The sequence below is a fragment of the Betta splendens genome, chromosome 1, assembly GCF_900634795.4.
Source record: "Betta splendens chromosome 1, fBetSpl5.4, whole genome shotgun sequence".
Lineage (NCBI taxonomy): Eukaryota > Metazoa > Chordata > Actinopteri > Anabantiformes > Osphronemidae > Betta > Betta splendens.
Window position 1 is genome coordinate 21,435,026 of NC_040881.3, and position 23,458 is coordinate 21,458,483.

Here is a 23,458-nt window from a genome sequence, read left to right on the forward strand (position 1 = left end):
TTTCCCCATTATCTTTAATTTTTCTCTGTTATTAAAATAAACTGCAAAAATGTCTCTCATCAGCTCCTTTATTACAGTTGATAAATAGTTGTGTTGCTCCCATTTCTTCATCTTTATTGACTGTTCTTCTTACAAACACACTAATCATTGAAATCTCCAGATTGTGTGCTATAATAAACATGTATGTAACTATTTAGTCAATTAAATTTTGTTCAAAATTCTAGTTGGTTTTACTTCTCGGTTTCATAAGGCCTCCTTTCCACCTCTCTGGAAACGCAGGGGGGACACGGCCCCCCCTGGAGTCCCTTCAGGACTGTTGAGTGATCCAGGAACCAGCAGTACCCAGGATTCGATCATGAGGTCTGCACGCCTTGCGACTTACGCTCATCGTCTTACCCACTACACCACTGAGGAACCCTTCACACTTGGAGATGCTTCTGGCCTGCTTTTAAGCCTACACTTTGAGAGCAGCATCTAAAAGTTTCTAGAATCATGCAAGATTTGAACCCTCAACCTAACTTCACAAGAACAACCTCTTAACCTCTGAGCCACTGCTCTGTTCAGGTTGTGGCATGTTCAATGTTGTATTTATAGTTTATTTGGACAAAAAGGACTTGAAAACATCTACGAGTATGGAGGACTTGAACCAACAACCTGTCTTTACAGCAGCAGCATCTTATCTCTCGAAATAATATGGTTAAGGTTGTATTTACCGTTTACTTCACAACAAGACCTTAAAAACATCTAGCATTATTTTGGGATTCAGGCCTTAAATAATAAACCTTGTCTCTATTCTTTTTGATCTGATGTCTGTTACTCTACTAATGAGTCATGACAGTCAGTTTTAAGCTGCAGTCACTCAATGCTGAGTGTGATGTCGCGTCTGCCACTGTTCACACCCAAATCAACAGCAGGACCTTGACCGCTTAACCTGTCTTTCCCTCCTCTACAGCACTGGTTGAGAAAAGCTGTCGGAGCGATGGCCAGACACGCTGACAGCAGCTGAAACAAGCAGGAGGGAAGCAAACGTCAGTTAACAGACGAACCGCAGATGAGACAGTGGACAGTATCCTTAAAGGTACAGTACCGCCACCTATCGGTCACATAGTGAAACTCATCTTATCGTACAACTTTAATCCGCTGACTTGAATGAAATATGAACGAAACAAAGCCATACCAAATATCCATATATTAAATACAAAACAGTCCTACACAACTGAGGCTAAGTTACTGTTCTGCGACTCCATGTGACAACAACACATTAATTTGCTTAGCAGAACAACTTAACATATACATTTTATACCACAACATAGTGCAGTGTCTCTTATACAAATGTACCACTAAATACATGCCCCAGATGGATAGCAGAACTTTATCTATTACAAGACAACAGCTCGCCTGTCAACAAAAAACATAGAAAACGTTAGAATCCACGACAGTACGGTGTCCGGCAAGGGACAATCTGCGCTCACAGCCTTATTACAGCAGCGTAACGGCGTCGTCTAGCGGCCGTTATAGGTCCCTGTTTTATATTAACATGAAATACGATGGTGGCATGTACAGTAAGATTGAGGGAGAAAAGGAAAAGAACAGTGAGTAACTCGTGTATCAAGGAGGTTGACCAGCATCTGAATTTATAACTAAAACGTGGTTCGGATGGTTCAGTGTGCATATTTCTGGAAGTGGCGTATCTTGGCTGACATATTTCCTAAGAGACAACATAAATGAAAGGGAATTTATTTTATGAATAGATTACTCATTATAATTAAATCTGTTTATTTACCTTAACAACACAAATTTGTTCAGAACTGTTTAGAGAAGTTAATTTATCGCACCTACTGACTAGTATTAAAGCTTTATCAGTCCCTAACGCTTCTCTAGTCAATCATCCATATTATCATCATTACATGGGTCTGTGATATCAGACAGTGAGCTGCTACGGTTTTTACATAATAACAAAAAGGCAACGAGTATTACCTCAAATAGACTGTCTATGGCATCCACTAAACGAAGACATTTGACGACGGCATTGGGCTTTATTTGACTTTGGGACGATGGAGTCTAATAACTGAGGCTCCCAGTGAATCCCTGTAGCCACTGGGGCGTAAAAGGAGCAGAGGTCCTGGTATTAGGAGAAGTGCTTTGCATACTTTGTAACATGGGTACAGGCGTATTTGTGGTGCATTCACACCACTGATGATTCTGAGCGTGTGGTGGTGTCAGAGTGTGGAACTGCCACTAGAAGGAGCCATTTATCTAAATATCAGAGTAAGCTGACACTCAAAGTCAAATGAGTTGTCTCTAACTAAATCTGGTCTAAATAATGTCTTAAAATGCTTAAAGATTGTTAGATTTTTTTCCTCAGTTTAGTTTTGGATACCTTTAATTGTTATTATCATGTGTGTATGAATTTGTGCTGCTCATAGCTCAAAGACCTTTTAAAATAACAACAGGACAGAGTTACTGAGGAAAGAAGTGTTTATTAATAATAGCTGTGGTAGCAATAACTGTAACAATAGTTATGATAATCATATATAATAAACCATATTTGTTGAAGCAGATTGAGAGCATACAGAAACAATAACCAGGTAAAAATCTAAAAATACCTAAAACAAAACAAAAAAAACAAACAAAAAAACTATTTGATTAAGTGAAGCTGCAATTAGACATCAGGATCTCTTTGTTTGTGTACAGTACAGTAATGTACAGTAATACAATGTTCCACTACTGATCAGGAAGAAGAAGGGAGGATACATAAAGAATAAAGCAACACTGGACCCACAACCTGACGAATGAGACAAAAAAAAGCCCACAAATACAAACAGAATGGAAGAATTCAGTTTTTCTTTCAGTTTTTACTCAATAATCAGCATTCAGACGTTTTTGCTTCGGGGATCTGCATAGGACAGGGAGGCTGCTGAGGTTTGGGGAATGACATGGGTTTTAAAGGTAACAGTATACTTAATTGCAAGTGTCAGAGCATCCGAATGGACCAAGTTTTAGGAAGCTCAGATGAGCTGAAAACAACTGGAAGCAGGAAAGACTGGCTCTTCCATCATCACAACAATGCTCCACATCCAGCTGTTGCAGCCTGTAGCTTCCCACATGTTCACGCCTTGTTTGAAGGCAGAACGTCTCGCCCACTTGTTCCTGTTTCCACACCAGGCTGATAGTGCAGCTTATACACATATATATGTATAAATCAATTATAAATATTTAAATGTTTTTCAACATTTATGCTTGATTGCATAGTCTTTACGTTTGTGCTCACTGAGACAGATCTCAAAGGAAATGAACACATCATCATAACCAACAAGTAAATTAATTTGCGTTGACTTAAAAACCAATTTGGAAGAAAGAACTGCATTTGTAGCCTCACTTCACACTGTTTACCAGAAACTTTACTTAAAGAATACAATAACTGCAATGATCTATATTACCATTTAAGGAAATGTACCGCTGTGGCGTGAGCTTTAAGCTGATAATGCATAATCAGAGGTGGGAAGCGTTCATATGCAGCCTTAGGTCGAGCCCACACAAAAACTGTCTCTGCAGCAAGTATACTGTGGCCTTTATGGTGGAGGTAGGTGTGTGGTTTTGGCTGAACTGTAAGCTGTAGTTCAGGCTCTATAGGCTAAAGACTGGGAGTGGAGGATGGAGGGTCTGGTTGCCAGGAAGTGTCAGATAATAATAGCTGCTTTTGGACTTTTATCTGAGGTATACACAATAAGAAAGAAAAGAGAGACGAAGAAATTAACCCTTAATAGTCCCACAGTGGGGAAATTCCATTCTCTGCATTTGACCCATCCCCCTTGGGGGAGCAGTGAGCTGCCACATGATCGGCGCTCGGGGAGCTAGCGCGAAGTGTCTTGCTCAGGGACACACCTGATGCCGAGGCGGGGGATCGAACCGCAGACCTTTTGCCTTCCGAGGTCGACCCTCTACCAACTGAGGCTACCAGGCCGCTTACAAAGAGGAAAACACACATACTCACTGTTTTGGTAGAAGCGTAGGGAACATTGAGTCTGTGTACTGTAATGCAGGTAAAGGTTCGATGCCCTAGTTTTTCTATGGGTGTTTTTTGTTTAATTTAAGGCAGGGGTTTCTTGGAGAGGATGTGGATGGGAGGTGGGAGGCCTCGGGGGTCACAGTAAGGACAGCATGCTGGCTTAAACAGAAGGGTACAGTAATCAGCCATAGAGAATACCAGAGCTAGAATGAATGCTGCTTCACACCGTTTAATCTCTCCAGTGGGTGATGGATAGAGAGCACTTACAGTACATGTAAACAGGACAAAAGTCTTAACTATTAAGTGAAAGAGCGGGGGGGAAATCAGAATCAAAAGAACATGTCAGAGATCAGAGGGGTCCTGAATCTCCGAAGATTGACATCGTTAGTGCTTTTCATTTTTTGTTGTTGTCCATAAAGTCTCGCTTGGGTTTTCTCTCCCGCCGTGTTTATGCAACAGTCCGTTCTGTATCCGTTAGTTCATCCCACCGCAGGGAGTTCTTCTGCCGAGCGATGGGGTGGAGAGAGTTTTTTTCAAAAAAAAAAAGTCCGTCCGCAGGATGCACCCGCAGTGGTTCAGTCCCAGTCTGTGATGCTTTAAGACGTTCCTCCAGGGGTTCGTCCACGACACTGAAAACAAAGCCGCCGGCCGCACACGCTCAGCTGAGAGAGAAATAAATGCATGTGCAAACCTGGGATGTACGACTGAAGGCCTCACACTGAGCCACAGCCGTCAAAAGAATAACACGAGAGTCTAAGTTTGTTTGCAAAGATAAACTGGACAAGAAAGAATAAAGACATGATGAGGAGTAAACATCTGGTCATGACCCACTGCCTCATACGAAGGGCTCCAACATACAGTCAACTAGGGATCATTTCAATATATCACACACAACAAATGAAGGGATTTCATTGGTTAAAAAGACAGCTGTCTGTATTCCTACACACATCTGAGCTGAGCCAACGGAAGCATCAACACAGGTAAACGTGGCACTTCTTTCATTGACTGCTATCTGAACACTGGCTTTCATTAGAAGACAGTATTAACAAGCTTTACACTGGATCTCTTTAATATATTGATTCTTCGAAAATCCGATTTTCTGTCAAAAACGAATTTCTAAGTGACTACAAAGTTTTGAAGGTTCGTATCCTCTCGCATGACACTTGCATATATGTACGATCTGAAATGATAAACACTCACCGGCCACTTTATTAGGTACGTCTGCACAGTCTAAGTCCGTTCAACATGACAACCCTGCTATTAATGGGACTGTTTTACACATCCATCGTCTCATTCTTACTGGTTATTATTGTGAACTCACATTGGAGTGTGTCATGTGCCACCACATAATGAAAAACCTCCCCAATAGCAGGTGAACCTAATAAAATGCCAGTGAGTGGAACACATTGTAACATTATACATTGAACACAGACAATAACAATGTCACATTTTGTTTTTCACAATTAAACAATGATCATGGGACAGGATTTATAATATTCTGAATCCGCACACACGTCACAAGAGGTAAGAAGGTAGATCAGACTCTCCGTGGTTTTGACCTGCAGTAGGAAGCTCTACAGTGGAGACCCAGCGCTGTTCTCAGAGACAAATGGAAGTGTCCTGTTATTTCCGCCATTTGAAATATATTTACTTTCCCCGTCTTTTTCTGCGCCACGTCTCCTTGCGTTTATACATTTTTCAAACCCCTGGCTGACAAAGATTGGGACTGATCCCGTAGCATTTACATTGAAGTCTCTCCTCCAGATCCCTAAGCTGCAGAGAACTGGTGTTTATTTTTAAATGCTTCCCTCGTCCGCCTCCATTTTTTTTCTCATTTCCTTCCTCTCTTTTCTTCTCGTCTGGCCAAGGCATTACAGTCTGTTTGGGTCATCAGAAGAAGAAGAAGTCCAGCATATTGTCAGAAACATTTTGCTATATCATCTACATGTTTATAATTTACAGATTACTGTATGTATATAAAAACATCTACCTAAAAAGTTTAAGAGTTTTCGAAGTTACATTCAGTAGCTGAACTAAAGAAAAACAAAACCATAGAAATGTCAACAGAACTTCACACAAGTAGAAAACTGAACAAACATTGACAGTGCATTGGATCCTGCATGACAATTAAAAACTAAGGGCAAGAATTGCAGACCACAAATAGATATATCTATATTTATATATAAATGTTTTTTACTGGTAATACAATAAATACAACATTAGTAAATGGCTACAACTGACTCTCCATCCATACCTGACAGCATGTTATTAGTACAATGTTTGAATACAGAAGGATGCCACTAAAGTAGAGATCCATACGAATAGAAAGGTTTAATTCCATCCCTCTTAGTTCTATTTGCACAGACAAAATGTAAGAATATGTATTTTATTCATATGCTTCTTTTTTTTCTGGAATCCACAAAATGCTGACTACTTGACAAAACTAACCAGAAAAGTAGAAACTACACTACCGCAGTCAGTTAGTGGAAGACAGGCTCGAAACGCTTCGAATAAAGACTGCTCCGTTTTCCCATAACAATCACATAGTGACATGTCTGTTGGACCTGTTCCCCCTGGTCAGCCCACTCCCCATGGCTCCTGCCCCATCCAGCAGGGGGCAATGGGGGAGGGAGGTGGACAATAAAAGGACGAAGCAGAAGAAGGCATCATTTACCTCCTTCTTCTACATTGCAATAACAATTTTCCTTTTTTGTTAAACATACATACTATATTACACACATATAATATGTATATACATACATTAGTTAGCTTTTTTTTGGATATCATAAACTTAAAAAAGTATACAAAAATAAATTGTTTTCATGATGATCTGTCTAATTGTTCTCCTTCAGTCAGCAAGGCCTGGTTTTTAGGGGTTAGAGCCAGAAGGGACTTGTCCCCGTGGACGAGAAGCTCCGGCCTCGGAGCTCCATATAGTAAGTGTCCTCCTCGCCTCCTGTCACACCGCGAAAGGCTCCTTTTGCAAATCTGCTCTTTTTGTGTCAGTTGCTCTTTTTTCTGTCCTTCTGTGTCCATGCTCTTTTTTTTTAGCTGATGTCCCGCTAGTGATTCGTTTATTTACTAAAAAAAGAGAGAACAAGCGAGTCAGTGTAAAGAGGACAACGTTCTCAGACGGGAAGTGCGACTTTGACTTGGTAAAAAAAGGATGTACAGTAAATACATGGTTTGTTTTATTTCTTTACACTGAGGAAAGTAAACATATGCCTCAAAAACACTGACATTAAAACAGCTTTGTTATTCTGTAAACAAATAGTTTTATTGCTGTTACACAAATGAAAAAAATCATAATATCACACGGTGAAAAAAGTGGCTTTAACAGCAGCTTGGATTAGGACAAATATTGTTAGTGACCGGTCTCAACGTGATGGGACCTAACAGCAGCAAATAAACATCAGACTCATCTTATGTTATTCTTAATTTTATTTGATCTTAAATGCTAAAATTATCTTGATCTAAACTATGTTATCTTTCATTTGTATTTAAACTGGAGAAGGCCATGCTAAAAGTTTATGCAAAAAAGTCAAGAAAATATTATCGCTAGTTAATGTTTACATTTAATAAGAGCCCAGTTTATGTTTAGGTAACGGGCAGGTAATGGTTCAGGTTTTGTATTATATATATTTGACTATAATTCTATACTACACTATTTAAAAATGTTTCATCTTGTACTATAATTCCTGTGATCAAACAGATGTTACATTCTTTTAGCTTTTTACTTGTCGTAATGTACAAGAGCGGCGAAAAATGAAAGTTATGTAGAAACATTGCTACAGACAGAGGAAACCCCTATAGTTTAATAAGACAAGTCTCACACACTGTGACCACAGACACATAGAAAGACATTAAAGCCAATGTAAACAAGTTTAAGCCTATAGTTGTTTTATAAAATATATCCAACCTGAACTACTCATACGTAGCTGTACAAAAACCCAAACATACCTGTTATGTTTTGATATATATTTTCATCTCGTTTAGTAAAAGAATCTAATGTTAGCGTCACTGTACAACAACAGATACTATCTTTTATAACGTCTCTCCATGATTCACAAATACAGGCAATTGGCTCTCGTAGCCTTAAGACATACATACATTTCAAGGATGATGGATAAAAGAAGCATAAAAAGCAGGTTTTTATTGACATGAATCGTTTTAAGAGCAGATATCCAAGCACCATACGTGTACATTCATCTGGGTTAGTATGGTTGCTACAGCGAGGACCAACGCTTTTCTCCCTTCCTCGTGATTTCACTGAAAACAGGAAGGCAGCAGGAGCAAAGACAACACAGGAGCAGTCACTGAAATATCTTCTAATGAGATTAGTGCTCATTGAGTGGACTCTCTTATCTCTAATCCGCCTTGGATGCTGCTTCTCCTCACACTTCCCCTCTCCCTGCGCTATCGACTCCCATCTTTACGACCTCATCACACTCAGCTGCTTTACTGCTCAGATCTTTCTTGGCCTGTGTTGCTTTTTAGCTCTGTGCCTGTGTGTGTGTGTTTTGTGTTATCTCTACATTTTTATTGTCCATGACAGAGATCGTCGTGACAACTCGTTCCTCAGACAACTAATCAAACTGAAGAGATATCCTGTATTTTACTTGACAATCAATATGGTGGCCTGAGGCAGATGCTTGATTGGAAATGATAAACTGCTTCCATCATGTTTCCTCACAGCAAAGACACAGAAAAGCACTAATGAAGGCTGTCTCTAGATGCACTGGCTGGATACAAGTTGCTGGTAGACAGTATGTTAAATGCTGTCAACAGCCCCGTTGACTGAGAATGACTTTCATGCATCCTTCCCTGTTTAAGCTCCCAGGGGCTTGAGTGTTTATATGACATATGCGGTAAATCCAAACTAAAATGATTTGCTCAAACTGGAATGGCACTCACACGAGTGAGAGTGAGACGGCGATGGAGGATGAGTGAAAGCTGAGCAGCCATGTACAGAGATGTACAGAGCAGAAGGCTGATAAAGGGAGGAGACAGCTCTCAACTTCATTTTTCTACAACACACACGAGTACTGGAACAAATAATCACATTTCCTCCCCCAAATTAAGTACATTACATCAAAAGGTGACATTGAATACACACTGTGAAAATAAGTCTTGGCTTTAGGGTCAAGTCTACCTCCTGGAAGGATTTTGCGTTTAGTTTTCCATGTAGCGGGTGGAGAGGGTTATTGTGTGTATTCATGTGCGGCTGTTTAGTGTCTGTTTTGTGGGGACGTAAAGAGGACGCGTCTCCCTCTTTTCTAGTAGGGAGTGAAGCGACTGCACCCTCCTCTGTAAAGGCTAGCCTGCAACATCAAAGATGAAAAAGCTTCGATCAGTATTCAAGGTAGAACCTTTGTCTGTTATACTAAGAATAAGCTTAACTTCTCTCATTCCTCCAAATGAACTTTACTCCTTTATGAGATGTCGTTTTTACAATTCAAAAATTTTTTTTATTTATTAGTTGCCAATCACTAATCCAGTGAAGTTTTTTATTTTTTTCTATTTTGAGCAGGATTTCTTCCCTGATTATTGTTTTCCTCTCCCTTTGAACACTGAGCATCTGTAACAGGCAAAGCTGTTTCCCTCCAGGATGAAAGATTTTTGATCTTGCGTTTACTTGCATCAGGGGTTGGAAAACCAGCAGGACAGAAGCTCAGGACGAGGACTGGACACCCCTCATTTATTGTGGATCTTTCATACTTTAGTCAAATCTGGTGCTGGTTTATTGCATAAAGCCCCATAAAGACCTGCTCACTCAACACAAGCCTAACCTTTTGCTGTAGAGTGGTATTGGTGGAATTGATTTTTTTTGTCTGTGATCAAATACATAAGACCAACAATATTATTAACTTAAAAAAAAACAATGTTTTCATCAGTCGCACAATTACAACAATTAATTCAATATTATTTTGATGCCAAATTTTACAAAGTGAAGCATAATATTATTTTATTCAGAGTTTCTATATTACAATTTGATAAAATATGGGTGAATGTAAAAAGGGAGGAATCATTTGAAGGAAAAAGAGAAGAAAGGCTCAATTAATGACACAGGCCACTCTCGTAATTAGGTAAATGAAAAGGAAAAAGTGGTCGCGATTAATGAAGGCTTTTAGCTAGCAGCTGCACTAGGCCGTAGTAGATGCCTGCACCAACACACATCACCGGCTCGTCACCACTCCTCCTTCTCTCCCTAATTGTGTCTTTCTGTCTACTTCCACTCTTAATCCCTGCCCACACCCCGAGAAAGAAAACTCCTTCAACATCAGGTTTTTTTTTTTCATCTTTGATGTTAGCTGCAAAGCTAGCTAAAAACAAACATTAACTACACGACTTTGTCCCCTTGCAGAACTCCAGGACAGGAATTTTCAAGTCTCAGCTGAGTTTCTCAGCAAGTAGCTTCAGGCCAAATGAAATTGAAAGGGGAGCATCAGAATAAGTCCCTTTTTCATTTACTGAAGTGGCAGGACTCACATTAAACATTGAAAGTGATTAAAATTAAAGTACATGTCCGTAGGAAGGTGTAATTTACTTGAAGATCTTATAAGAATATTAATCAAGCATGTCAAAAACGCTGTGAGTTATTGTAATGTTTAGTATTATTGTGTTGAAGCGCTGTCAGACAGTACGGCATGTTAGCAAGCGGCTCTAGTCGCCGCGATTCGCCATCAGAAAGCAGCACTGACGCGGTCATGCAGTAGGAAGCGAGTGACAGACTCACCATAGTGCCCACGCTGTATGTGGCTGTAGGACCGATCGTGTGATGATATGGATCCGCTGTTGCATAGACTCTGCCATAACTGTAGAGGAGAAACCAGACAGATGCCCTGTTTAATATGAAAACACAGTCGAAAATGTCCGTGTCCTAATTTGATTTAAACACAAAATCACAAATGTTTTTTCTAGTAAAGGATTGAAGGATCTCCTGCATCTGTTGCCGTGGTTACAGATGTGCACAGTAGGAGGCCTCTGTACAGTCGCAGTATAAGAATGCATCGATGCAGCGGTGAACACAAGCATGTTGAGTTTAAAACAAACAGCTGGATAATGGATAGCGAGCACTAACACACTACAATGACTTAAGAAACATAAGGTCTGGGTCGTCAACTTTAACTGGGCTCTGTAGGAGACGTCGTCCATCCTCACTGAGGCTGAGGACGAGCCTGGGATGAATCAATGTCGCCCTATAAATGCGCGTTGTAAAGGTAAGGATGAGCAATTTCTGTTAATTCCTTTCTGTTTACGAGGAAAAAGGGGACACGTGTTTTACCTTACAAATAATGAGGAGGACTAAGACAAAAGATTAAGAAACACGTGAAAAGAAACGGAGATAGTATTATGATCAAAGGGGAAACAATCAGTTAGTGGCCAAAAGTGAAATAAATGACTACACTTTGAAAAGCTACAGTACACACCTCTAATGATGTCTCATACTGGTTCTACTGCACTTATTTATCGCCCACAGTAGCTCCTGTCTCTCCTTTCTGTCATCTCATTAAGTTTGTGCGTGCTCTCCTCTGTAGTCGCAGTCTCTGCAGTCTCTCATTTATACTGTACGTTACCGTGCAGTTTCTAGTCTCGTATGTTTGCTGCCTGTTTCTATAGCTTCTCAGCAGCAAGGCCCTGGGTGATGTGGGTCTGAAGGCACGGGAAGGAAGGAAGCGTGCAGAGGGAGGGACGTCTGGGATTCAAACAGTTTGGAACGCGGTCTGGGTCCGGGGGGATTGTTGTAACAAATACACAAATACAAACATTTTTGATAAATATAAAGAACAACAAACGCACCTATCGCTGTATGCAGCTGCTGCAGTACTAGCTGGCTGGCCATATCTGTAAGCTGCATATCCTCCCTGATGAGAGACAGTCAACGTGACATCAAGGAAGACAATATTCTAAACTAAATAAACAAATTGAAACGATTTCACAAATAATAAATTCTGACTTACATATATTTCTGTTCCATAGAAGCCATCTTGGTAAACCACACTGTGAACAGAGGACATCACGCACTGAGCTTCATCGTAGCTTTTTGCTCTCTCTCCTATGAAGCGGCTGCGTAGCGACAGTATGTGGGACATTTGACTGTGTGCCGTGCAGGGTACTCACGCTCCATACGCAGGGAGCGGTGGCGGAGGAGGCGCGGCGCGGAACGTGTTGTAGACCGTCCGACCCCTCCCTCTCAACTGGGCCCCTCTGTAGGTCACGGCTGCGCCTGCACTGGGGTACGGAAAACCTGTCACTGAGTGACGGCCGGCAAGAAAAGGAGAAGGAAAATGACTTTAATTCACCGAATTTACCTTCATTCACATTAAGACCTGACCTCAAAGACCTAGAAATGTCAGCCTCTTAGTGCTACAGTGTCATCACCTGAACACATCAGACCCTAGAGCATGGATAACAGCAGGTATTATGTGTGTGTTAAGGCCGAGCTTAGAACCACACCATTCATCAGTGTCCCTCTCTGTGATGTAAATGTGATCTGTCCCTGCCTCCGCTTCCTCCACACATACAGCATCACAGTATGTGGAGTACAGTGGCAGCGGTTCAAAGTGACTAGGGTTTTTACTGCAGTACTGCCGCGTCGCCACGGCGCAGCGAGTGCGTCGCTGACTAAAGATTTTTAATCCTGCAGCCGCTGAAAAAAATCAGGACGCTAGTCTCGTTTTAACCACCAGGTGGCGCAGCGTTGATTAGAAGCCTCCAAAGCACTACAGCGTAACTGAGGTCCGACTGTTCATTTCTACCTGTAACACACATATATTACACCAGACCTATTTTACTATTAAGTATCTGTTGTGTGCTAAAACATGTGTGTGAAGGGCAACAACTTGTTGATGGCTTAGTTATTTTCTGTTCACTGCAAAGTTATAATCGTTCTGTGTGGTTTAAAACAGGCAGCGCCACAGCAGCAACACGTTCTTGTTTTTATTCTCCTCAGCTTTTTCGTGTCTTTAAATAGAAGGCGTCTCTTAAAAATATGTACACACCCACCGCTCTAACATCTGATACAACATATTGGCTTCACATAATACCATGATTATGCGTCGCGGTTTAATTAATATAATTTGAATGCGCAAGTAAAGACGTAGAGCGCAGTCCATCTGCGACTACAGCCGCTTATTTAGGTTTTAAACTTCCACAACTTGTTAATGAATGTTTTCCAATAGTCGTAGATTTTACGTAAATAACCGTAATAATCATAGGAATTTGTTTTACAGCAGTTGTCGGTCGTAATTTTGACAGGACGCAAGAAATCAGCAGATCTACAGCGACGCATTACAGCAACATGTTTGTTCCTACGCGTTTACTCTGTGTCTGCAGAACTGCAGTTTGACTTGTTTGGATTGTGCGTGTCATTGTAACTGAGTGGCTGAGAGCACTTATTCGACCCGTGTACGTTTCAACATTTTCATTTCCCATCCGTCCATCCAGCCACTTTCACCGGCGTTTTTGTTTCTCTTTCGTTGAGCTGCAAACGGATTTTAATCAAAGCACCGCCTTACAAACCAATAAAACAGGCAAAAATATTTGTTTTTTACAAAAATACACGGAATTGGGGGTAATATGTTTTTATTGTTTAGAGACAAACGGAAAACAAAAAGTCATTCTATCGTTACCTCTGCTTATAATTTGTTGGAGACATCAAACTCTTACACAAACACGTGACGTGTTTCGGAGTCATGTGTCCAGACAGAGAGTGACCAATACACAAATGTATGGATGTGCAAATGCAGGCTACGAGAGGAACGGGGCAGTGGTGCACGAGAGGTAGCGAGAATTTGTTTTGACTGTGCGTGTCCTTGTAACTGAATGAGTGGCTGATGTGACTTATTCGGCCCGTGTATGTTTCAAAACTTTGATTTCCCATCCGTCCATCTATCCTGAATAAAAGCACCGCATTACAAACCAATAAACCGAACAAAAATATTTTTTAACAAAAACACACGGACTTGAATTTTAAGCTATTTTTTTCGTTTAGAGAAAAACGAAAAACAAAAAACCTCTGCTTTTAATTTTTAATCTTTTGCTTGTCTCATGTTTGCTCACAGTCGCAAAGGAAATCTACACACCCCTCCCCCTCCTTTGTAGAGCCGCATAGACATGCTAATGTGTTGCTACTACTCCATCAGCAGGTGAGAAATACTTCAGCTCCGGGACAAAGCTCCGTGGGAGACTGGGCAGCATCGGGCGGCGTGATCAGCTGCAGGTCTAAGACTCATTAATGCAGCAAGTAGTTTGTTCTACATGTTTACTCTGCAAAAATAAACGTATGTATTTATCGTAGCTTTCTGGTCTAAGTTATTTGTAGCACTTCGACATTCGTTTAAAATATGCAGTGCTTTTTAAAATGAAAATACTAATATTATTATTTATTACCTTTATTGTAAACACAGTATTAATTGCACAATTTGGACTGGCGAAGATTTGCGCTTCTTTCATAATAATCATGGATAATCAAGGAAGAAACTGCAGTTCATAGATGTTATTGAGGGACGGTTTAATAAAGATTCAGTGTGTTTTTCAACTGAACTGTCAGCCAAGGTACGTGCATTATCAAATGAATGCGCCTGTCAGCGGGGAAGACATCAACTCTATTCAGTCGCTCTTCAGTCGCTGCTGCCGTCTCCTCCCCAGTTCACACAGCTTAACACTAGTACTACTGGGTTTTCTAAATATACCAGTTCCTACTACAAGGTGTTCCTACGAAGTTAACCAGCTGTTTATTTCGTTATTACTCCTTTCACCTGTAACACATAAAGTCATTGCAGAGCTACAGCTGTGTTCCTACGAAGTTAACCAGCTGTTTATTTCGTTATTCCCTCTTTCATGTCCGTCTGGTGAATGAAAGTGGGCGTGGCCATCCACGTCCCACAGCAGGGACACTGGGGGAGGGGAAACACGCATCAACACGCAGGACACAGATCTGCGTTTCTCTGCTGCTGCAGCCTCGGCTGCGTTGGGTTTTTAGTGTCCCTTTCACCTGTACCATATGAAATGTGTTCCTACGAAGTTGCTCAGCCACTTTCAGAATCAGAATCTTTTTTATTCCCCATGCAGGTTTGAACAGGGCAAACATTATTTTTATTTACAAAAAAAAATGAATACGTTTCCAGATTGACCGGTGATGCCGCACGGGTTGCTCTCAATTACAGCAGCTGTTTGAAGCAGGGAAAAGCGAGTTAGCTGTCCTTGTCGATGCCTTGACAATGTTTTAGCATCGGTTAGATCTCTGAGCCCCGACTTTTATGTCTTCTTTGGATTAAAAAACAAATGTTGAATGTTCTCAAATAATATAATATTGCCGCCCTCCGCGGCTCCCAGTGTTTGTTTTTTTTCATTTAAAACGTGGGTGTTACCGGTGGCAGACCCCTGGTCTACATCATCCTTATTCACTTTTTAAAATTGTAGTAGTGTAACCTTAGTTAGTATTCCTTTTTATTTTTTTATTTTATGTTTGGGAAACGTGACATTTCAGCTACTGTGATTTTATTTGTCATCAACATTAGTTCCTACCTGTCCTTGTTGACGGGGGACAGGAAAATGTGACGCGCGTTGGGTGAGAGCGGCGTAAAGACAAAAGTGTACATGTGCCGTACTGTCTTGCCGTGTGGTGCATTACAGAAGAATACCACGTAAAGAAAATTGTAGCCCGTACCAACAGCGAGAAATCAGGGTTACAGTAGCTTGTCTGCCACAAATCGAACGCTGCACGCGGGAGAGCGCACCGTTCAGCTTCCTATTTTCGGTTTTAAACTGCCATAATTTGCCATAATTTACTTACGTTTATAACTTCATACTATAACGCGACCAGCGGTTCATGGTCTTGGCGATCCATGCACTAAGTAATACAACGTTGTCATCTCGTGATCACATGATGATGATGAGACGCTGTTTTTCCAATAATTAAAATAAAAAAACTGCTTCCACTCAGACTCGAACCCCGGCCAAAAAAACGTTGTGGCCATGTACGTTAACCACTAGGCCACCCAAGACCTGATCATTAGTTGTTCTACAAGAGGTTATATGACGTAAGCAACTACGATGTTTCAGGACCAAAAGTGGGAGTCAATCGCCACCTACAGGCCAGAAGGACGTAACACACTCCTCCCGCAGTACAAACCCGCCACTGACGCGGCAGATTTGAAACCCAAACACGGTGGGGGTAGACACTTTTACCGGCTGCCTCTGTATGTCATTTCCCCGAGGTCTCCTCCGTGTTTACCTTTCTGCACATCAGACATCTACAGCACATATATAGCTCTGTGTGTTTACATATGTATGCATGTGTGTTATTCCTGTGGCCCCATTGTTGTGACGTACAGTATGAATCCCATCTGATGATGAGCTATGGCTGCTGTGTGCTATAATGGTGCTGCGATAGCCCACAAATAACAGCAGGACCCTCTTCCTGACAGCAAGCTGTCCTCTAAAAAGCATAAACAGGCAATATCCACCGATACAGAAAGGCCTGAAGTGCCCTCCATGATGCATACCGACATAAAGTGCACGGGAATTGGTGGTGATTTATCCGGGGTTGTTTACAGAAAGTGTAGGTTATACATTTTGATTAGTATTTTTGCGCATTGATATGAGATTCTTGTGCCGCTGATGGTGCATATGTGTGTTTGTAGGTTTGTTATTAATACTTCCGCTCCAGACAGAACGCTGGTTTTATGATAGTGCATGTAACGAGGCTCTAAATCAATCTAAACATAATCATCCTACTGTACAATGCAACAGCAAGGTTTCAAAACATCAGAGTGAAATAAACGCATTTTCAGTGACCCACCAAACGATGAAAGCATCAACTGAAGTTGAAGCATGAGAAACGAAAGCTCGTGCTCACTTTTTAAGAAGATGGAAACCAATATAATTGTCTGACAAATGAAACCTCTAATTTCATGCAACAAGCTACACTTTACTTTTTACTTTGTGAAGTTGCTGCTGTTATCATATTTCATAATGTTACATCCAGTCTGGAGGGCAAAGGTCAAAGCTGATACACACACTTCACTGGCCTGAGCTCTGAGGAGGTCAAAACCAGAGGCTTGAAGTCTGGAGCCACCAGGACTGAAGCGTCTTTAAAACACCAGTTTACATAAATGTGCAACCTAATTAAGAAAAACTGAGGGTGTTGGTTAAATTGGGCACAAAAACTAAATGCACCGATTTGCAGACCTCATTTTTTATTAATCATATAAGGCATGTGAAATGTTTGAGGTGGACACATCCACCAGCACTTTACTTATATGTAGTGAAGCAGAGCCAGAAAAGGCAGGAGAGGAGTGAAGGGGAAATAAAAGAGATGGATCGCTTCTCTCTGTCAGGGCGGATATTTAGAAGAGTGCTGTAAAGCTGTCTGGGAATGAGCAGATTTCAGGCTAATGAGCAAAAAGGAGAGCAGTTAAGGGAAGCAGACAGCCTCAGCATTTCTCCCAAATAAAACCAAGCTGCTACTGCAGCTCACACACGCACAAGCACACACACACACACACACACACACACGCACACACACACACACACACACACACACACACACACACACACACACACACACACACACACACACACACACACATACACACACACGTACAAACCAAAGACTCAGGTAATCAACAAAGTGGTCGATCTCACACGTCTTCAACTTATTTACCTGCATAAAATTCTGGACTGTACACAGCTCCAACCACTGGATTGAGCTTCCATCCTGCACAGGAGACACACACACACACGGGATTCACATAGATCATCATCTACCAGATTCTCTTCATTCCTTCACTCCAACTACTGTTCAAGCAATTCGAGGATTGCAGGACTCACCGTTTGTGTAAGGGTTTGCTACTTTCTTGTTGGTCATCACTCTCGCTGTGGCATTGTTGACCTGTCAGCAGCAGACAGAGGTCAGCGCGTGGACACCCCCCCCCGGAGACACACACAGCGTGGGCACAGCAACCACGTCGCACGTCATGCTGCTCTTTTGTAGCATTTCAGCAAAGGCTGCATGCAGAAGGAAACTCAGGAGCCAGCGCTCGAACAAGCGTGAGGACTGGCTCCTCCGGCTGTTACGACCCACAGAAGCGTCCTGATCACATCGGATGTTAAATAATAAAACACATGGGTCATAACACGCATGCAGACACAAACTACTGTATGATGCTTTTATATGGTAGAAAAATCAAACTGAACGTTGTGAGTGCAGATGATTTTAAGAGTTTCCGTCTCCTGTAAATTGTTGTGACGTTGGGTCTCCATCCACTTTAACCAACCCCAGGATCTACATTAACAATTAGCAACACAAGCAAAGATCAAACACCACTGGAATTCCATGCACATGGCACAAAACGCAACCCATAAGATGATGAAACCAAGCAAAACGCAGCGCGACGGACTCACACACAAACGTATCTGTCTCTCCTGGTGTCACACACACTTACGCATCAGGGTTCGGCATGCAGCGTTCAAGGTGCAGCAGGCAGGTGGGAGAGAGCAAAAGGATGGAGGAGGACGGGGGGCGGGAGGGGGGTATTGCAGGAAACGTCAGGCAGGAAGAGAGAGGAGAGAGAGTCAGGGGGGAGGAAGGGAGTCAAAGAACAGGGTGGGCGACAGGAAGGAGAAGGCACCTCTATTTTGCGTCCCTCTACGATTGTACCATTTAGTTTCTCCCGCGCACGGTCAGCGTCTGCGCTCGTTTCAAATGTTACAAACCCAAAGCCCTGCAGTGGCCATGAGGTGGGGTGGGGAAGAGAGGGAAGTCAGGAAATGAATGGATGAGATGGACGGGGGAACAAGAGGGGAGGAGAGGAGAGATACAAAGCAGAGATGACAGAGCTGCAGGTCGGGAAGAGTTTGAATCTAGAAGCAGAGGCCAGAGAGACGTCAGGCTGCTCGGGACAGTCATGACAAACAGGTGGAGTCACGGTGAGAACGTCTGGACCACACACACATACACAGTCTACTTATTACTATGCTGCACATGGAGCTTTAGACACAGCTGAGTACTTCACATCCTTCAATCCTTATGTGGTAGCAAGATAAGATGAATGTGTCTGTATGTCTATATAATGTGCACATGTTTGCATTAGTGACATCACTGCCTGTGTACAGGGCCTCAATACTTCACTCAGCCTGCAGCTTACAGATAGTCCTCTAGTATTTGACGGTATTTCGCACCAAGTTTTATACACAACTATTACATGGAGTAAAAGAGATCTGTGAAGACAGTGGGCAGAACGCAGGGCCGCGTGAAGAAAGGAGGCATGGGATGAATAAAGTGTGTGTGTGCATGTGTGTGTGTGTGTGTGTGAGAGAGAGAGTTTATAATTGTTTGGCCTCAGCGCACTTACCTTGGAGCCTCGCTCGTTAAAAATAATCTCCACGTCTAAAATCTTGCCAAATTGCTGCAGAAGACGGGGAGTGAGAGAGGACCACAGGGGATAAAGAGAGGAAATAATTAGAACATGGCAACATGGCAGAGCCGCTTCCCTCCCACTCCAGCGCAGAAAAGATAAACTTATTCAGTGCATTTAAACTCAAAAACCCCTGCACCGCTCCACATTGCCCCCCCCCCCCCCCCCCCCCCCCCCCCCCCCCCTCCCCTCCACGCTGCAAAAATGTCAGGCACTCAGTGCTCTGAATTAAACCGTCGTATCCACTCCCCTCCTCCACCCCTCAGCTTAATAAATTATCCATTTACTCTTAATGCTGTTTAATGCTGTGTTAGCTCAGTGGTGGTAATAAAGAGGTGTGTGTGTGTGTGTGTGTGTGTGTGTGCGTGCGTTTAGGACTAACTCTGTGCAGTGGTAATGAACATTACAATGGTGGATGCAGTTGCCATAGCAGCGCAACGCCTCAGCACGCACCGCTGATCTTAATGATGCCCATCATGCTTTTTCCCCCCTCGCCTTTAAAAAACACACACAAAAGAAGTGAGCAGAGTTGTTTGCGGAGGGACAGACCCTCACACTTAAAATAGGAAACGGAGCATTGGGATATGGCGCGATAATGAGAGGAAAGGGGAAGCCAATCAGGGCTAATGATGAACCATACATTTGTTTATCTGCTCCCAGCGTCTCAACGTGCGTTTGCTTTCTATATGTTCCCTCAATGCTTCACTTTAATTAGCTAATTATGTAGACTGAGCTTCAGCCACGACTTCCAGCTCGGTGACGTTGGTGGTGAATGTTCCTCTGTCATATTTATGGGCTTATTTATTTATTTTTGCATCACTGAGAAGCTGAACTGAACTAACGGGACCGAAGCGAAGGTGGGGCCGATGCCTGATGATGATCGGTGCTCAATAAAAGCACAAGTATCACCGCAAAAAGTGCAGAGCAGGGTTGGCTGTACTGTAGCTATTTGAAGCAGCACCAGCCTTGCATATATGATAATGCTTATCCTTGTGCTTGCTCTAAGCGGACCTTGAATCGCGTAGTTTATTTCAATAAATGAATATACATGGAGCGAGCGGAAAAGGCAGGAGGCAAGGTCACAGCGGTGGCACCTGCCTTGAAGATGTCCACCAGAAACGCTCGTAGATGTAACAGGAAACAGCAGTTATTTATCTGTGACTCTGTTCTCATGTTCTCATGACGCTGACTCTGCTCTCATGTTTGCATGTGTGGACGGTCCCGTGTCCTGTTGATTACAATCTCGGTCGTCTAATAAGATTGATTCGGAAAACTCAACAGAAATCCTCTAAAGTCTGTGGTTTTGGTGCAAACTTGGCTAGTTACTTGAAAATACAATAAAGACATTAATTATTAATAATATTAATTTACAAAATGAGATCAGGAGCAAGAAGTTCAGACATCAATAATTCAAACCTTGTTGCTCAAACTGAGCATTTTACTCAGTTTAAGTTAAAAATGTAAATTCAACACTGAAAACAATATTACTACATAAAATGTTTTGCACATTGTTGTTTGCAGGATTAAGTATTAATGTATATGCATCACCGGATAAAGTGCAAATACTCACAACCCACATGCAATGTTTTAACCACTGCTTCTGAACATACAGCATAAAATTTTAATATTTTAAAGTCCATTATTTGGGTGAAGGGGAAAATGCTGAGTTCTTGTGATGATTCTATGCTGCTGCAACTTTCCAGAAGGATGAAAAACATTTCGTATTCATCATCTCAAGTCTCAGACAAAGGTGTTGTGGCTTAATAGTTAACGCGCCATCTATTATCGCCCTAATCTTTCAATCAACACAAACGTGCTGGCATCAGGCTCTCGAACGGCTTCGTTCCTGTGCCGATACGTTGACGCCTTCGGATTATAATTACACGTTACCTCCTCGGAGGCGACGCCGGCGAAAATCAGAGCCGTGTGGAATAATTGGGGAGGCAAATGAGAGTGTAGCCGTGAACAGGGCACATTAGAGAGAATTCCCTCGCCGGAAACAGTGAGCTACCTGGAATGCTGGAATAGGTGATTAGACAGGAGTAGGTGTCATTAAAAGTCCATTAGCAAAAACCCAACTCCTGGTGCACACACTGCTGGAAGGTGTGCGTGTGCCAGAGAGAGGTTTATGTGGGCTGAGTATCTAATGACTCAGTTAGGACCCCCACCTCTGGGAATGTGACAGTAAGGACCCTCGTGTGGCTGGCTCGCTAAGTGCCTGCTTATTAATTAAACAGCCGAGGCCCAGGGGACGACAGCCGTGTTGCATATCGGCTTGTCGGGTTTCAGCCGGCGTGGGGCTCGGGGAGCGGGTCGCATCCACCGGCTTCTGGGTCCACGTATCAGAAGTCATTCAAGGAAACGCGGTCAGTCTCAGTAAATATCTAGAGAGGCGCGGGTCGGAGTGTGACTTCAAGGCGCAGTACTAGATTACATAATGGATTTCAGCAAAAATCTTGACAATGAGAGAATTGAATCGGCACATCGTTGCTGTGAATGGCAATTATCGTTCTAGCATCTTCCCCGGCCTGGTAATTTCCCTCCCAATGTGTTTCCCTAATTATGAATTAAACTCAAATAAGCTTGGTTAATGAACCTGCTTTTATTTCTTTCTGATCCTGTGGCTCGTCGCCTTGTGTGTCTGCGTTGCTGCAGCCGGCAATCTGGCTTCATAAGCTGCATGTATCAGATGTGTATTATTTGTGAGCCACGGCGCGACAGACCTCCAGGTTGTGGCTGCATCACCTCTGATTGAACTTCTTGATACGGCTTTGTTTAATGCTCTCCTATCGCTTTTCTATTACAGCTTTTGCTGAAATGACGCAGGATTCCATTTACTATAATGCCCCCGCATATTGCCTTTGTTTGCATTGTGCCGGTCGTCTAGCAGGACCATAATAGGAGCTTGAGCCTGTTGCTCACTAGTCCTATTTTGAGTGGATGGAGGAGAGTGCCACTGGGGTCCATTGTGGTTAAAGGCTGAGCCCAGATGGAATCTGGAATGCAATGCTGCTGCGCCGGCCACAGTCATTAATCCTTAAAGCCCGACCATTAACAGGGAGAAACGAGACGGAGCGTATGAGTGTGGACCGCATGCCCCCCCCCCCCCCCCCCCCCCCCCCAGTCCTGGCTGCTGCATTACTATCAGTCTGCATCAATTTGTCGTTGCTATGTTCAGGCTATGTACATGTACTGCAGGAACGCTACGCGGCTGTAATTGAATGTCTATTAAAAGAATCTTCTTGACTGTGACTCTGTGACACAGATCAATATACAATCTGCCCTTTATCTCTACATTTCTTAAAAGGCACTTGTGAAGCAATTATGCGAGCATCGTCGCAGGCTGCCAGGTCACACGGTACCGCCACCGCGCCGCTGAAGCGACTCCTGATCTTATCACAGCCTCAGACGACTGAATGTATCGTCTCCATAGTCGTCCTGTCAGATCTCAGAGCTCCGTTTGGCTCAAAGACACGTGTCATCGACACACAGCAGGTATGTTAAGTTAGTGAAGGAGTTAGAGAGTGAACGCAGAAGCTAAACTAGATACTACACCTGCCGTCCGTCTCCACCGCTCCACAACCTACAGTTAGTTTACTTCATTGCGTGTCTTTGTTTTCTCACCCCAAACATTTGACGAAGGTCAGGGTCTCGGAAGCGGAAAGGTATGTTGGACACATGTAATCTCTTGGGCTGCTGCTTCTCAGATGAATCGCTGGGCTGCAGGAGGTGCTGCTGGGAGCTCTCTGTCTGCACAACCTCCTCCGCTTGCTGCAGGGAAACAAGAGGAAGGCGGCGTCAACAATGCCCACAGTCCTCGGCAAGCTGAAGGAACTGCATGTGGAAGCTCAAACCAGTTCAGTTTTTTGTCGGTAAGAGAGTCTGAAGGTGCAAAGAACTGAGCGGTAAAGGAGGCAAACTTCAGCACGAAGTTGTGCAAAGTCTATCGCCAGGACCTCTTGTCAGAGCGACGAGTGGGAAGGAGCAGCACGTGGAGATGGGAGCAGTCAGCTAACCCAGCTGGACC

General features: G+C 42.8%; 2 protein-coding genes across 6 annotated transcripts; one reads left to right on the plus strand and one right to left on the minus strand.

The window, feature by feature from the left end:
• Positions 1–23,458, plus strand: part of LOC114846366 (NACHT, LRR and PYD domains-containing protein 12-like) — a 105,551-nt gene that overhangs the window by 48,564 nt on the left and 33,529 nt on the right.
• Positions 6,383–23,455, minus strand: LOC114853354 (RNA binding protein fox-1 homolog 3). Of its 6 annotated transcripts, none has more exons than XM_029146651.3 (10): positions 23,056–23,276; positions 19,369–19,422; positions 18,646–18,738; positions 17,846–17,906; positions 17,679–17,732; positions 12,131–12,263; positions 11,971–12,010; positions 11,810–11,874; positions 10,746–10,824; positions 6,383–7,090 (listed from the first exon to the last, which is right to left on the minus strand). In XM_029146651.3, the coding sequence occupies exons 1-10, from the start codon at positions 23,062–23,064 to the stop codon at positions 7,088–7,090; spliced, it is 591 nt and encodes a 196-aa protein (XP_029002484.1). In that variant the 5' UTR covers positions 23,065–23,276; the 3' UTR covers positions 6,383–7,087. The 6 variants fall into 6 exon arrangements, with proteins under 6 accessions (XP_029002484.1, XP_055364482.1, XP_029002475.1 ...); XM_055508507.1 differs by lacking the exon at positions 6,383–7,090 and adding an exon at positions 7,799–8,278 and having other exon boundaries at positions 23,056–23,280; XM_029146642.3 differs by lacking the exon at positions 6,383–7,090 and adding an exon at positions 8,298–9,330 and having other exon boundaries at positions 23,056–23,274.